Source organism: Ciconia boyciana, chromosome 25, assembly GCF_034638445.1.
Source record: "Ciconia boyciana chromosome 25, ASM3463844v1, whole genome shotgun sequence".
In the NCBI taxonomy this organism is placed as follows: domain Eukaryota; kingdom Metazoa; phylum Chordata; class Aves; order Ciconiiformes; family Ciconiidae; genus Ciconia; species Ciconia boyciana.
The window spans coordinates 783,583-799,926 of NC_132958.1; the positions used below are offsets into that span (position 1 = coordinate 783,583).

A 16,344-nucleotide genomic window follows, 5' to 3' on the forward strand; every position below is an offset into this window, starting at 1 on the left:
AACCTCCTCTAAAGTAATTTCTGCATCAGCTGTGAGTCTTGTTCATTCTTCACTTGGCTGCCGAGATAAATTTGTTCACGTGGATGGTGTCTAATAATGATTAGGGCAACAGCAGTAGGGCACTATTGATCCTAGCCCCATTCTCTGTGGTTAGCTCAGCAGGGTTCACTCAGAAGCAGGGTCCACTCACGCAGCACATTTTACTGCAGTGGATGAGGCATAAAGATAAGAGATACAGACTGCAAGAGTTTGTCCCCTCATGCAGAAGAAGCAGGACTCACCAAGTCAAGCATTCTTTCCCAGACATACCTAAAAGAGAGGTTTCCACTGAATACAAAATTTTAGAAAGCCGTAATATTGCTCCAGTAGTTCCTATCACACATTAGAATCCCTGTTTCATACCAGTGTATTTCTTTGCTTTGGCAGCAATAGAAAATATTATTTCCTCAGGCAGGTTAGGAAACGTTTATTTTTTACAGTCCATTAAAAAAATGAAATGGTAATGAAAAGTTGTAGCCTTCCCTGAAGTTTTCCTGATGTTTCCACCTTCCAGCAAATCCCGTGCCTACATATACACACCTGAATTTTTGGGTTACCCACAGCAGTTATTTTGTTAAGGAGTGTTTGACACAGGCAAACAGCTGAAGGTGAAACATTTTAGCCAGCCGTATCCTTTTCACAGACAGGCTTCACTTCTGCATCATGGCTCACCTACTGAGAGCACTCTTCAGGTTTCTGTGATCTCTCTAGATCCCTGCTCCTGCTGTTGGCCTGGAAAGTACCACATTATCACTGTTTTCCCACAGTCTCAGTGCAAGAACATATACGAACATTTCCACTACGCTAAACATTAGGAGCAGATGTTTTCAGCACAGAGTATTCCTTTGCTAGCCCCATACTATCTAGAAGATTACTTCCTCATTAAAAGAGAGGCAGACAGACAACAGGCATTTAAAGCATGCAATGTAGTGATACAACGCACATCCCTCACTTCCTACCACCTACAGCACAGGCACTGGATTTATGGTGAGCTTGCATCATATACAGGCCTTCAGTTTTGCAATGGAGTTACCAAATCAAACCTGCAGCCTTCCCACTTTGCACAAGTAAGGAAGATGCACCGTGGTGGTTAATCTGGGCCTACAGTTCTGTTCTCACCCTGATTTATGAAGATATCATTAACTCCCATAAATTCATTACATTGTCTCAGCGCACACATGCCAAGAGAATGAAGAACAATGTCTTGTTTTCTCCTTTGCTAACACCGGCAGCAGAGGCCAAAGAATTCTCCGTGCCAGCATTCACTAAAACAAAAGCTGGCTTAATTTTGCCAGGCCTTTTACTTAGATCTCATTAGCTTTTTGTTTCTCTTTCTCTCCCTTCCCACCCCCAACTTGCATTAAAGTCTATGCCTCTCTAGAAAATTTATCAGACTCCGAGTCCCACGAGGGGACTCATGGCTGGCTACAGGGAGACATTATTTTGTTTGGAGAATGTTTGTGTTTCACCACAAAAATGAGTGACTATTTTCCTTTGCTCTAAACAAAAGAAGATCCATTTGGTTTGCATAACTCTGGCCATCTGACTCCTTCCTGGAAAACTTACATAGGGAAACCAAACAAAACAACACTTCTCATCTGCTATTGCATCTGTATCTGCAGGATGCATTTGAAAAGAATGCCGCTTTTCTCCTCTGGTACAGAAAAAACTTGCTGTGTTCCTGTGCAGTAAGAGATGGGCCTGAATGCTCCCAAACTAGGTCTTGTGCCAAAAATCTGAATTTTGTGGTTTGGACTCCTCTCAGCTGCCAATACTAGTGGAAGACCTGTGGAAGGCAGGGGGCAGAGCGCTCCACTCGATGTCGCTGACTTTGCTGCCCAGGAAGTGATTTCTGTTCTCGGCTCGGCTGCTAGCCAGCTGTGTAACCGTGAAGAAATCACTTTGCCTCCTTTGCCAATTTTATAGAAAAAGATGCCCAGGCCTTGACCGCATCTCAGGCGCCAATCAAGGGCAGAGCTTGGACGTCTTCAGGAAATACTGTAATGCCTCACTTTTAGAGAAAGTCTGCCCACTGTAATGGGCGCAATTTGCTCCTTACCTATGCACCTCTAATCACTCCATCAAGCAAAATAAGGTTCTCACTGTACAAAACACACCTCCACAGGACACTGCACTCATAGACAACTAAAGCTAGTCAGTCCTGAGGCATAAGCCATTCAGAGCAGTGTGCAGAAATGGAGAAGGGTCAAACATCTCACAAAAGTACATCTGTTTTCTGTAGGTGCCCTTTCAGCAAGGTACTTTCTACTGCTCAAATTCCTGTCATTCGCTACCCAGCATTCCTACACCTTTTAACAACTATCTGTAGCCTGTAAAATCTATTATTCCCAGCATTAGTGAATAGTTTCTTTTGCCATTAGCGGGGTGTAACCTTTTGGCAAGCCAGGACTTGGAGTACTTCCCAACCATAATAATAAAAGCCTCAATATATGCATGATGTTTTAACACAGAAGAGCAAACCTCAATAAAAGAGAGGTACAAAAACCCAAAGAAGGTGACCAAGACAGATTGTAGTACTTTCTTTTAGCCATATAATCAAGCTAAAATTAGCAGCCTTTTCTTTGGTTAATGGTTCATCCACAAACCGACTGGCATATGGAAAACTGACTGCAAAGATCCCTTACAGAAGGGTTTAAGAAAGCACAACCTTTTCAAATTGCCACCGCAATATCGCAAGTGCCGATCGTTGGACTCGCAATATCAGCAATATTTTACTCCAGAAAAGGCTGCAAAAGCTGTTTGCCAAACTTCCCATATATCACAGACTAACAATTTCCTTCTGTTATCCCTGTATTTATGATTTGCATTCAACTAAAGTACATCTCGGGAAACGCTTTGACCTAGCCTTCTGTTACTATAGGAGAGAAGACTCTGGTCTATTAGACCAGTACAGCCAAACTGGGGGTTGGAGTCTGGCTGCTCTCACATAAGACTCCCTCAGGAACATCTGTCTAAGGCGGCTGTTCTCTGTGCCTCAGCCCACTCGAGATGGGCAGCCCTGAGCCATCGTGAGCCTGAGCACTTCCATTGTCCCTTTGTCACCTCAGATGAGGCAAAATACCTCCATAATTCTCCGCACTGCCTACCAAAGCTCAATCCCTGTTCATCCTGGCTGACTCCTCCTCTTATGCCACTCTTTGTGACAACTCTGCAAGCAAAGTTTTTATTTCAAACCCATTTTGTGGAGAGATAGGAATGTAGAAAGACACTGGAACACTCTCTGAGCTACAGAAACCACCAATGAGAAAGACCCATAAATAAGAAATGTTTTGTTAATGCTGTAATGAAAACCACATTGAGATCATGCTATAATTGCTCTGCTTTGTGTAGGGACACATGAGCTTTGAATGTCAAAGCCATTCAGAGCAGAGTTAGGGGATGGGGGAAGAGACAGATAAGCACAGAACAATGATACCACATTCATAACAATCTCTAGATGAAGAGAAGGGATCTGGAAGGAATCACTTTTTCTCTGATGGGTTCATCTGCTGTGCAGACAATTCTGTTCAACAAGCACACATAGCTTCAAGACTACTAATAGAACTTGGCAAAGCACCATGCTCACAACTGGCTCATGCTCATGCTCACAACTGGCAGCTCAGGAGAGCAGCACATGCTGCAGTACAACAGGGTCACTCCCAGGCAGGAGTCTTGGTCCAGCACTGCAACAGCTCCACTCCAATCTCAGAGCTGTTCCGATAAGCTCCGTCATGCTTATCTGCACAGATATGCTAATGTCACAGAGAGAGACCATCTTGGTCCCCCAGCAGCATACAGTATAAATAACTGAGCTTGGTCAAGCACAAGCACTCCACGTTGCACAGAGATTCTCCTCCTCACTCAGCCCAAGTTTCCTGACTGCTCTGCGCTTGTTCCTCCACACTCGGCCTGGACAGCTGCAGAGAAGTCTGCTGGAGGTAAATGCACAGGAATCCTGTTTTAAGAGTTCCTACACTGCAATTTGTTGAAGGCTAGGAGAGCTTTTGAGGTAAGCACGACCGTTTCTCCTGTTTTCTTATTCTTTGTGAAGCAATGACTTGAGCCACCCTTCAAAATAGGATGCCAAGATCACCTTGGTGTATGTTTTCACCTCGGAAAAATTAGAGGCATAGGTTGTATCCTTCATAAAGGCCACACTCCCAAAAACACCTGACGGAGTTTGTACACAGTGATGGACATTCTCTAGTACCACAGCAGAAAGAAGGAAAAGCTACTATAAGAAAATAAAAGGAAAAGATTCAGTGGAGGGTTAAAGTGACATGATCAAGTGGGAAAATTGGGGATCAGAGAGTGGAACTGCAAAGCAAAACGTTCCTGTGCTAAGAGCGACCAGGCTGTGAGAAAGTAAAGAAGATATCGCAAGAAAAGTACTGTGCTGCCAGGAAAAAGGAAAGATGGGGAAAATAGAGCAACCTGCTAGGCTTTAAAAACAGAAGACAATTTTTAGAAGGCATTTGTTGGGCAGTTTTGGGATATCATTTTCTATACAGCTCACTCTCTGCTGATACCTGGCAAAGTCCTGCTCCCACTGTCTCTGCCTCATTTTCCCTCGCTTCTGGTACTCAGTGCTGGAAAAAAAAAAAAAAAAATCAGGCTAGTTTGTGCAAAGGATCAGTTTTGGCCAAGCGTCCAGAGCATTCACTAGAATGCAAAAGATCTAGCCCCACCTCTGCTGTGGTGCATACTGTTTCCTCACCAGTCTTTTATCTCTCTATTCAGTTTTAAATTGCCTAGGACAGACCTCTCCTCTATGCCCAAAACTATCTTTGCTGGATCCTGCACAATCTGGGCAGACAAAGACATTTTAGCACCACAAAGCAGCCATAAGTCACTGCACTGTATAATTACTTTTAACTCTGTGCAGTCTGAAATCAATTCTCCTAGGTCCTGCTGCTGGCAGAAAACACCCTGCTGTTGAACATGCATCTGATTACAGTTCTGCTCAGCCAAATATTCTTCATGGTTTCTACAGATGTTCCTTTTTTTTTATCCCATAGCTATGAACATTATGAGCTGATGCTCTCTTCACCTGCCGCTTTTCTCTGCCAACAATCCCCATAAAAATCTATTAGCTCATGCCCTTAACCTCAGCAAGTCCTAGCTGTGCTGGTCTACATCTCATCTGGGATAATTTAAGGTTTCAGGAATTGTTGGCTTAGTGTTATCTTTAAAAATACCTCCCTCCCCGATACAATCAGAGGCTGAGAGGTTTCAAGCAAACAAAAACAGCTGAGCTATCCAATCTCCATAAGGTTTCCATAAAATTCTCATTTGGTTAACTCTTACGTTAAGCTGTTTGCAGCTAAGTGCCATAATGGCACACTGAGAACGCAGGGTGGACCTGCAGGCTCCAGTAAAGTGAAACACTGCAATACATTCTCACATAGAGCAACTTAAACTTAACTGTGCCAGTTGCCACCAGGAGAGACTTGGGTTTGAGAACATTGACGAGCAACTGTCGAGTTCCCTCAATCAGGGAATGGTTTGAACTCAGAAACTGAGTTTGTGGCCTTGTGCTTCCAGGTCACTACATCAAACGATCCAGCGCTGTGCAGAAAGAACTGAGAAGTCTTGGTGCAGTGCCAAAGAGAATGAGCTCACTTGTCACCTATGCATTGATTCAGGACACAACGAATGCATCAGGTCAGAAGGCGGGGAACATATTTGGCCCTTATCCTCATTTTCCACAGTCATTTTGCGGACACAGAAGACAGCTTCAAACAAAAAAAGCCCATGGGTTCCACTAAGATAAGCTGATCTTTCCTGAAAGCTGCTATGAAATTATGACAAACACCATAATAAATTACTCAGCCAGAAAAGCAGTCAGCACACAGAAAGAGAGGAAGGAGTCTTCCTCCTCACCCCCACCAACACCAGGTCACAGCGTTTGGGAGTGAGCTAACCCTCTCAAACCGTTCCTCCCATTGGCAACACTGGATGTTTTTGTGTCTCCATAGACAGGACACACTGAATAGTCGAAAGCTGATGGATGACATTCTTAGTTCTGTGAAGACTTTAGGATGTTTCCAGGAATTAATGCCTTGCTCCAGAGCCAGCCAGCCAGCTCTGAGGAAGCTGAGCTGAGAAGCATTGGGATGCAATGGCAGGTCACAGCTAGCATAGCCTCAGGTAACAGAGGTCACTTTCAAGCTAATGACAGATAGTGAGCAAGTGGTTTTCTCTGGAGGAAAAAGTGGAACAGCAAATCAAGTGCTGAAGAGACTTTACATAGGAGAGAAAAGAAGGATAGTGTTAATATCACTTCCCTGCCTCACAAAGCTGGCAGGAACAGTAGCTACTTTTACCTTCCATTCAGGCTCAGAGTCCTGTCCTGGCCTCACAATGCAAAGAGGGTCATAAGAAGGACAATTGTTGGATGGATATGGAGGCAGAAATGAATGAAGAGCAAGTGATCAAGATAGGAGAGCTGCACCAAATCTCTAGCTTCTGAAGAGGCCCCATAAGCCAGTAGAAGAGTACTAGGCTGGGTGTCAGGACATCTGCCTGCTTGTCTGCGATTAGCTCACTTCTGTACTTCAGTTCCCCCATCTGTAGACCAGCAGTAGTAGAGTTTACTCATTTCATATACAGCTTCCAATGCTTTTTCTCTTCAAGATACAGATCTATTTTAAAGCTCCTAATAAAAAGTTCAAATTAAGCCCAAGATCCAAGTTTTTCAGGCCTTCAGAACTCACGCTCAAAGACCACTGTGCTGCAGCTCTTTAAAGCTATCTATAGAAGAAATGGAAAGCAATTTGGGGAAATGCAGTAATTATGTCCTTCCACCAAGGAAGGACCAAACCTAGCTCTTATCCCCTCCCACACAGGTTGTAAACGTTGCCCCAGTGGTCCTAAAACCAAAATTCTGCATGCATTGACCCAATCAGTCTTGCTTTAGAGATCATCAACAGCACAGATCTCTCAAAGGGATATCTGATCTGAGGGATGTTCAGGACTTAAAACAAGGCCAGGCCAAGCTAGAGCAGGGTGATCCTAAATCTTGGGTACTCCTAAATCTTGCAGCTTTCAGGACTTCTGTCATGCTGAGGGGTGGTCTTTAACTCCTATAACTCCCATTATACACGTCCATGCATTTCTTAGCATAAAATATGACTGCTTGAAAAATCCTCCACTAACATTTCTCTTGAGCTGAAAGTAGCTCCTCCACAAAGTGGAAATTTTCACCCAAATTTTATGTTGGATATAGGGTATTCACATTTTAAATGAAAAAAGGACAGCAGACATGCAAACTAAGAATGCTACAAACTGTCAGCTTCCAGCAGCCAGATCCAAAGGCTTTTGGGTTTGCACCATGTGGCTTCAGACTTTTGATGAAAAGAAAGCTTCTAAATATTTGAACAGCAGTTTCATTTCCATTGGAACCTTCCAGGTGGAGAGAGAAGGGAAGGTTTCCTTCCCAGCTCTAGAGAACTACAAGAGACTTTATAACACCTATGATCCAAACAAAACTTTGGATCTGAACTCTGGGGAGAAACCAAACATGGTTCAACACCTAAATGCAGCCATGATCCAGATTTGAGGGGTTCTGGCCACATGTCAGGTTTGGGTCCTATTTTATGGAGTTTAAAAGGAAAAGCATTAATCTGTGGCTGCTTCTGCTGTTCTTTTTTGAAAGACACCTCTCACTTGCTCACATATCTCCAGCACTTATCTCTGGGCTGCATGGAGATGCCTCCAGAGCAGTTAATACACTGCATCCCCCCCACCCCAAGTGCTTTTACTGGGATCCTGCTCCTTCCCTATTCCCCCCTCCAGTGCCACTTGCTCCTCCCTGGACACTCAGCTCTCCAGCTTCTGCTCTTCATGTCCTCACTCACCATTAATTCACCAGGAATTAAGCAAACACAAACCACAGCCGGCCAAGCTTTCTGCTTAGTGACACAAGCTTTGGCAATTCCAGAACCTGCCTACTACAGAGGGGGCCAGCATAACAGTACAAAAGCCATTCAGGACAAGTTACATACACTCACTGTCCAATAAACATACATGCCCTGAATACCCAGTGGCATTCCTCACAGGGCAAACAGCCTTAGCAAACTGCTCCCAAGAGCAAATTACACAGATGCTCAAAGCACGAGCAAGTCCAACATTGAACCAATAGACTTTCAGATGTCTAATTCATAATAGACTAATTCATGCATTTATTTTATACTCAAAAGGGTCAGGACCGCCTCCAAAACAATCAGGCAGCTTCTGAACAGATTCCATCTTAGAAAAGATGAATTCTACTGTCACTGGTGGTATTAGCTACAAGTTATGCTTTCTGGTTTCCTATGTGGGTTTGCGGGCATGACAGATGAGAACAATAGGATCATTAGTTCTTCCAGCTAAATGGCGCTCAGTACACCTCACAAAAAGACCAGACACTCAGCGTCTAATTTGCTTCTCTTTGGTTCTTCTGCTTGGTGAACTCTGTAGAGGAAACATCTTTCCAAGCTGCATCCACAGAAGCACAGCAATGCCTTAGCCCCTGCTCTAATACAGTTTCCAACAGCAGTATTTATTTTGGCTGCATGACCAGGCCTGCTAAGTACCACAAAATATAGGTAGGGAGAGAAACAGACCTGATCTCACTACATACTTAACCCAGCAAGACACATATAAATACTCTTTACAGGCAAGTTTCTCGTCTTCTATATTTTGTCCCCTCCACTGCTCAAGCTTATCTATTCACATACTTGCTGTCAGAGTCACAGCATACAATACCACCAATTTTCCTCTAAAACAAATAATCTCTTCTGCATTCCACAAATTTAATGGCTCCTCATCCCATAATTATTACCTTCACAGGTAATATTTGAAGATCCAAAATGGATCTTCAACATATCTGAAGATCCAAAATGGTTTGCAAGCAAATGCCTGCCAGTGCAGAGTCAGGGAAAAACAATAACAACAAAAATAATCAAACCAGCTTACTGAGAGTAACCGTGTCATTGATCCTGAAACTGCAGAGCACTCTGTCAACATTACGGGCATGTCGAAATCCATTTCCTCTCACGACAACCTGAAACGACTCTGTAGCAAAAGAGACAGTAGATTATTGATACATAGCAAGGCAAAGAATGGTCATTTAGACAAGGCACATATGTCAAAAGTTTTCACTTGAGATCTCTTGAGCTAAAATTTGCAGTTAAACAATTTTTAAACTTAAAAATTGTTAAAAATTGAACTTCCACTCTCTCCCTACCCAATTTCAACTTGAGTTTTTAGAAACAGGAAATAATACACAACAGAAACATTTTAACTGACCTGCAGTGAAAACATTAAGCTACAGAGACACTGAGTTTTCCCCTTCCCAGGCTGGCATTTTAAATGGCAGAAAGTTTTGGGTGAAGAAAGGCAAAAGTATATTTCCACGGAAAGAAAAAAAAAAACAATCTTCCAGTGACAGATAACTTGGAGAAGTTCAAGTGCTACTTTCCTAAGTAATTGCAAAATTGTATCAGTTGCCATGAGTTTTGTCACATCCTGCCCCACTAGCCTGTACAATGACCATGAGTCCCCGGTTGGACTCATTTCATCAACCAACCAGTGTTCTAGTCTCTGGACAAAGGCTATGATCTCAGAGTCTGCGGGCATTTCTCCAAGTCTTCCTCTTTGCTGTTCTTCCAGATCAACTCTACAAGGTCACTGCAAGCTGCAGCGCAAGCAGAAAGCATCAAGGACAGTCACCAACACCTGAGCACTGAACTGAGTGGTCCTTTTTGGAACAAGCAGGGCTGAGCAATGAGATCATATCCTCAAGTCTTTCAGACCACTCTCTGCCGTCCCTTGTTATTCCAACTACTTGAACCTAGTACTGGGAAAGGTTCACAAACTTCCTGCAGTCACCAGCATTAAGACTGCCTTGCAAGGAAAGCACCATTTTCAGACTTTCAGATTTTGAAACAGGGCCATAGTCCCAGAAAAGTTCTGGCAGCAGACATAGGAACTCAAACTCTGCAGTTCCCCATGGTGAAGGAAACAGCCCCCACAATTCCTGTTACTATCTAGGAGAGGCACTCAGATAATCCCCACTGATGTTTCGCTAGTGAATGTGGTTTGAACACAAAACGTTTCACCGTCCAAGACAATGCAGGAGTAATCCCAGTGCATCAGAAACACCAGCCCGGTTTTAAAAATCCCAGGAGCAACAAGAAACCTAGTTTTTGCAGATTCAAAGTTTTTGCCTTGCACTTTACAGTCCTCATCTTCTTTCATCTCCCTTAAGGACTCACACACTGTACTTGTCAAAAAAAGCAGATTTGCTCTGGAATCTGGGCTCTCTTCCAGGTCCCACTAGTTTACAGCCAAGTTGCAAATCATCCCACCACATCTAGCCAGGGAAGCTGCCTCACAGGCCCATTATGTGTTGTCCAAGAGCATTTGGGAAGATCGGGGGAGAAGAGCTCTGTTCTGGAGTGTGGGGGCTGATGAATATTTAAGAGAAATCACAGAAGTCTCAACTGCTGGGGAATGAGAGTTCAAGTACAGTCAAAGAACAGCATATCAATGATGTCAGATTAACCACGGGGATCCTGTCTCTGCTTGAGACTGAAACGAACAGATACAGTATGCACCCTGCATGTCCGTACTGATGCAAAACCAAATCACCAAATCATCAAGAAACTGGCATTTCAGAATGATCCGTTGCTGCTGAAATTCATTACTCGAGTGTCTGGGACCATTCTGCAGTGCAAGAGTGGCCTCAGGTAACACGGAGCCCTCATGTTCTCTCCTTCCCCAAAAAAAAAATAAATATATATACACACACACCTCCTGCAAAAATTTATTTAAAAAAAGAAACTAATGCACATAAACTTTCATATTCAATGGCACTTTAATTAGTCTCAAAATTCTAAGTGATTAAATTAGCTGCAGTTTGAAAGCAATGGAGTATTTGCCCAAACTCGGAGATGAGGCCTTGAATTGAGCATCTAAATAACTGTTGGCATTTTTCAAGGTTAACATTGCTCCTCTTGTGAAGTACTGGCCTAATTCCAATGTGAACGGTTGATATAAACCCCTCTGCATTTCCTCCCAGCTGGCTCTGCTGGATACAGCTGTACATTACCCCTACATTCTAATTAAGACAACACAAATGGGAGTGATAAGATGTATAAGCAACTGACAAGCATATTAGAAAGTGTTAAAGATGGTTATAAACGGTGGTTATAAGTCATCTTCTTGCTTATGACATTCCAGAAGCATCACTGTTTATCGCTTATATAAGTACATAAATGTATTTTTTTTAAAAAAAAATCTGTAAGTGTGTAAAGTGGGTCTGAACGTTCATACAATTTCATTTCCTTTCCCAGGCATTTATGGAACATCCCTGCACTATATCAGAGACTCATGACAACAATCATCTACCATGCTAAGGCAGACAGAGCCCTGTTTTGGAGCCTTTTTTAACAAAGAAACTATTTAAATGGCCAGCCAAAATGAGAAATAGATGACTAAGTACTATAATTCATGTCAATTATGCCATCCTGGCTTCAAAAAACAAAACTACTGTAGTGACACGCATGGAATGCAAAACTGATGCCTGGTACTTACTGGGCATTTAGCCTGGTGTCTTGCATCTGCTAGGAAAATATGACTACCTGTATATGTTTAGGTACACAGGCAGTTGCTCCAGGAACAGGAGATGCAGAAAGGATGATTAAAGCAGCTGCTTTGGAAGTGAAAACACAGAAGTAATGACAATTGGCTTTCTTATTTGGACTACTGAGTCAAGAAAAAGGAAGATGGGGAACTTGACAGGGACTCATCCTTCTCTACAAACCTCAGCTCTGCTCCCAACCTCTCTACTCAGTGAGTTGCTACACATTCAACAAACAGAATACACTTCATAATATGTGAAGAATTCACAGGAAGCAGATGGAAGAGGCTAAAACGATTCTCAAGCTTTCTTGGAAAAAGGCTGGGTTCTCCTGAATGCAGGAACGCTTGCCAGGACTTTAAAGCCACAGTATACATAGCACAATCATACTAGAACAAGCACACAAAGAAGGGGCAGTACGATTCACACAAGTCAGCTGAATGATGTTTAAATTCTAGTCCTCTCAGTCACTGTATCAACCCTAAATACCTAAGAAATGTTCAAAGAATATTAGAAGTCTTTAGATCAAAGTGTGCTCATTTGACTTTCTTGCTAGTTTCTTAAGAAGCACTTCCCTCAACAATCCTCTGAGATGTCGGATTTGCAATACTCCAAACTTAATCACAAAGTCTTATTTTCTGATTTGGTTTGTAATTCTGCAGCGTATCTACTTCAAGTTTGGTACAGTCTGAGTAAGACAGACTGGTTTGACCGAAAAACAGCTAGGCAAAACTGTCAAATTGAAGCCTTTTCTGTAAGAAATTCCCATTTGACATCATTTTGCAGAAATGGGAAATGTGCAAGCTACTGTAAGATTAAAAAGAAATTCACCAAAAAAGCAAAAGATTTAGCTCCAGTTAATTAGTTCCTTTTGCACTCTCCAGCAATTAGAGTTGGACAGGAAGATGTATTTTAGACAACATGAAAAACTCAGTTTATACTTACCCCCTGCACAGATACTGGAAGGCTCTGCCGCCAGAATTTCTATACAGGATTTCTTCAAAATCTAAAAGACAAAAAATGTCATGAAGTATCTCAGACTTGTTTCTATAGAAACACAAATCTGAAAACACACGCAAGAGCGAGAGTGCACTCGTTCTCACGTAAATGTTTAACTCAACATCGCACTTTGCATTCATGTCACAATTATGCCATGCTAGCTTTTCACTTTAAACCAACCACACCGGTGTCATCGCTCTTCCACGGCAAGCTATTGCTATGGAGGAAGGCAATGGATGCCGATGCTCTCCAGTGTCTCAGCACAAGCTTGCCTTTGCCTGTGGGACAACTTATTATGCAGACTATGATCCGTAACAACTAAGGTGCACTCTGAAGGGTTCGGCAAGGCAATGTCATTGCCCTCCCTTTGCAGTCACGCCTCCCTCCCCAAAATTATTCTGGAGCCCAAAACTCCAAATAAAACATCACCAGTTTAAGCTAAGCTGTTTACCTTTGCATTAAAACATCCTAGGAATATCTACACAGCCCCTTCTCAAGTCTCAGTACAGGGGTTCAAACTTCTTAAGTTTTTCATCTGATCTATGAGAGCATACCTGAGTGCATCCTCAAAGTTGCACCGTGATTTCAAATCAAGATGTATGGACAATTGCTCTTTACTTAAACCAAACTTAAATTAAGCAGTATGCCTTCGTAAGAGTTAGCACTACCTTTAACCACTTTACGCATAGACAGCAATTTACACAAATACTTCAGCATCAGGCTTGGAAGACTGCTTGCAAGGCACAAGGAGCATGCTAGAGTTGGATATTGTGCCATACAGTGCTAAAATTGCTCAAGCTGTTATTTGCATGCAGCAGCCTTTCCCCCGCTCTGAAGACCAACTCAAATTCGTCACTGCACACAATCAGCAACCTTGTGACAGTGTCCGTAAGCGCCTGTGAGAACGGCAGCAGTGATCAAGAGCGGTGGGTGTTCACCACTGGGCTGAGCAGCCCCTAGACGAGGTAATACTGATCAAAATTTAGGTCAGCTCCAAGAGGCAAGTAAATGTCAGCCAAGCATCATGACTCAAATCCAATGTGAAAATTCTTTTCCCAACTTTAAATTGAAACATCTGTAAGGAAAGAACAGCAACCAATACAATAAATTCTGTACAAAAAAGATAATCTATTTTTTCTCCAAAATCATGGCTCTCTGCCTCAAATACCTAATTGCAAAAGGTACAGATAGAGCAATGATTTATTTTTTAAAACTTTTGAACAAAAGTTCGAGTTACTCAGAAGCAGGGCTGGTAGAGACTGAAAGAGTACCAAGGGACTGAAGGAACCAGGACCGTCTGAGCTGCTGGCAGCCTGACAAGTGAAGAGAAAGAAGATTTGCAGGAACAAGGTTATACAGGAACTGTCAAGTGGAAAAAGAGAGAAAGTCAACAGTTGAGAACGGAACTGAAAAGCACTAGAAGAATTTGAAAGGCAGAATAAGGAAAAAACACAAAAAATAAAGAGGACTGTAAGAACACTCTTCCAAAGTATCCATCCATAGCTATCCATCCACCCATCCACCACTGTCAGTCCTCTACTACCCACCCCTTACTCATTCCAGGTTCTGCTTCTCTGAAGATTCAGCATTTTTCTCCCAAAGTGACTGCCAGGGCTAATGAGCACAACCAAGAGTTGATGTTTTTCCAAGTATTTTTCCTTTCCACTGAAAAACATCTCCTTTAAGAAGAGAATCTTTTCACATTTTTCCAAATTCCCCCTTAGATTCTGTTCCTCTCTCCCTCAGCATCTCCAAAAGTTTTAATATACATTTCTTCTCATTGCCTTTCAGCAATTAAGTGAAAGAGAAGTACGCAAATGAGGTGGAGAACAAATGCATGAAAAAATACAATCAATACTTTCATTTTAAAAAAATAAAATCAAGTAAAACCTCACATGATTAAGTTTGAAATTCATGACTTCTGTTCAGTCATTTGCAAACATCCATGCTGTAAGCCAACTCAGATGGGGGGGTGGAACAGCAGGTGTCTCAATGAGATGATGCAGAGCTCCCTTCCAGTCCAATCCAATCCATTTACGTGACTATAAAAAGCTGGCCTTAATGGCTTTTTACAGTGCCAACTGCAATAGTTATTTTGATTTAGAATAATAAGTTTCCAATGCTCCAAGCACCCACCCTAACTTAAAGTGAAAATTGGGCAGCAGTAACTTGCAAAAGAATTCCTTTATGTCTCTCCCTCGTTCAAGAGATACATTCAAAAAGGACTTCAACATATTCATCATAGAAGATTTCATCAAATCTTCTGTTCTCATATTTCCCAAGGACTGCACAGCCTTGTGTGGGCTGTAGGTGCACTTCATCCACTGCGGGCTGGCTCCCCAGGAAAGCAAAGTAACATGCAAGAGTGGTGATGCAATCTCCCAGCTGAGTGCCTATAAACCGCTCCAGCAGCATACATGGGAGAACTGACTCCACATCCTCATTTTCCTAGGGAGAACTACAACAGTTCTGGTTTACTTGGTAACTAACTGCAGGCCTCAAGGCAGCTTGCCTTGGCACCCATGCAGAAAAGTATTCGAAGCACGTGCTCGCTCCTGGTGAGGAAGCATCCCATTGTCTTTAGCAGCACACGCTTAATGACCAAGCTCAGATTCCCAAATCAGTCTCCTGTTGTACTCTGTGGGGCTCCAATTATGCTCCAGCTTCACACAGGCTCCTGGGAAGATCTCTTGTTAATATTTGTTGACATGCCAAATAAAAAATGCAACACATCCTTGTGGAAGCATGGCTTTATTTGTCAGTTATCTCTATCAGGACAGAGCTGAGTTTAGCACTACCTGTAGCTAATTTAGCTTTCTGCCAGGCAACACATTAAAGGCCAAGAGCCAGAAGAGGCCCTGCAGGTCACCTGGGCCCTTTTAGAAACAAAGGGAAGAAGGGGAGTGAAATTCTGCAGCTGCTGGAAGCTTTCATTGGGTATTCTGGTCCACAAGGATGCAGACAGATTATTTCACCACAGCAGCTGCATATTTCTTACAAATTTTTCACCAAATTTGGGAATTCTAATTAGCAAACAGGATGCTGAAGTTTAATAGAAGGTTATTGCCTCACCAGTGTTAGTGTGAATGACCTACAGTCTGAGGCTAGGTACTCATTATCAAGCTCTGTTGAGTTACTAAATAAAAAAGCCTGTTGCCAATTACAAAACAGTAATTTATTTATGAAGTGTTTCCTGCCCACTAATATCTGCATGAGCTAAGTAAAATAAAAATATTTAAGTTCTTTTTAAAGATGCATTTGGGGGAAGAAAGAAGTAGAAAGCATGATCATATACCACTAAAAGTAACGAGAAACACTATACAGTTGAGACTGAGGGTTCACATCCCCTCCTTTAGATGGCTAAGCTAGCTACCCAAGCCAAGAGGCTTGAGTTGCTGACTTTCTCTTTGGCCTGCGTAGAAAGCCTGGCTCTGACAGAAGACAGATTCAGCATACCTATGTGAAGCTCCTGCTCTGAATTGCCCTTGGGAGATCCCACCCTTCCTTACCAGCTGAAGAAGCTTAAAGAGCCCAGCCTTCTGACCCTGGGCAGCGTACATGTAAAGCTCGGGCTACAGGTTAGCAGTAAGGCAGACAGCTGACTTAGAAATTTTGTGTACATTATAGATTTTGCACATACAGGATGTGTCTTGCAAAGGAAGTAACTTTCTCTCGTCTCT

At 42.6% G+C, this 16,344-nt stretch overlaps 1 protein-coding gene across 2 annotated transcripts in view; it reads right to left on the reverse strand.

Moving 5' to 3' along the window:
* The window catches only part of ANTXR1 (ANTXR cell adhesion molecule 1), a 113,198-nt gene that overhangs the window by 73,009 nt on the left and 23,845 nt on the right, over positions 1 to 16,344 (reverse strand). For both annotated transcript variants that reach the window (XR_012039650.1, XM_072846003.1), the window contains exons 9-10: positions 12,611 to 12,671; positions 8,998 to 9,096 (exon numbers count right to left, since the gene is read on the reverse strand). Coding sequence is in view for 1 of the 2 variants with exons in the window: in XM_072846003.1 (XP_072702104.1) it covers positions 8,998 to 9,096; positions 12,611 to 12,671 (160 nt within the window). In the remaining variant the exon portion in view is untranslated. The remainder of the gene's footprint in view (positions 1 to 8,997; positions 9,097 to 12,610; positions 12,672 to 16,344) is intronic.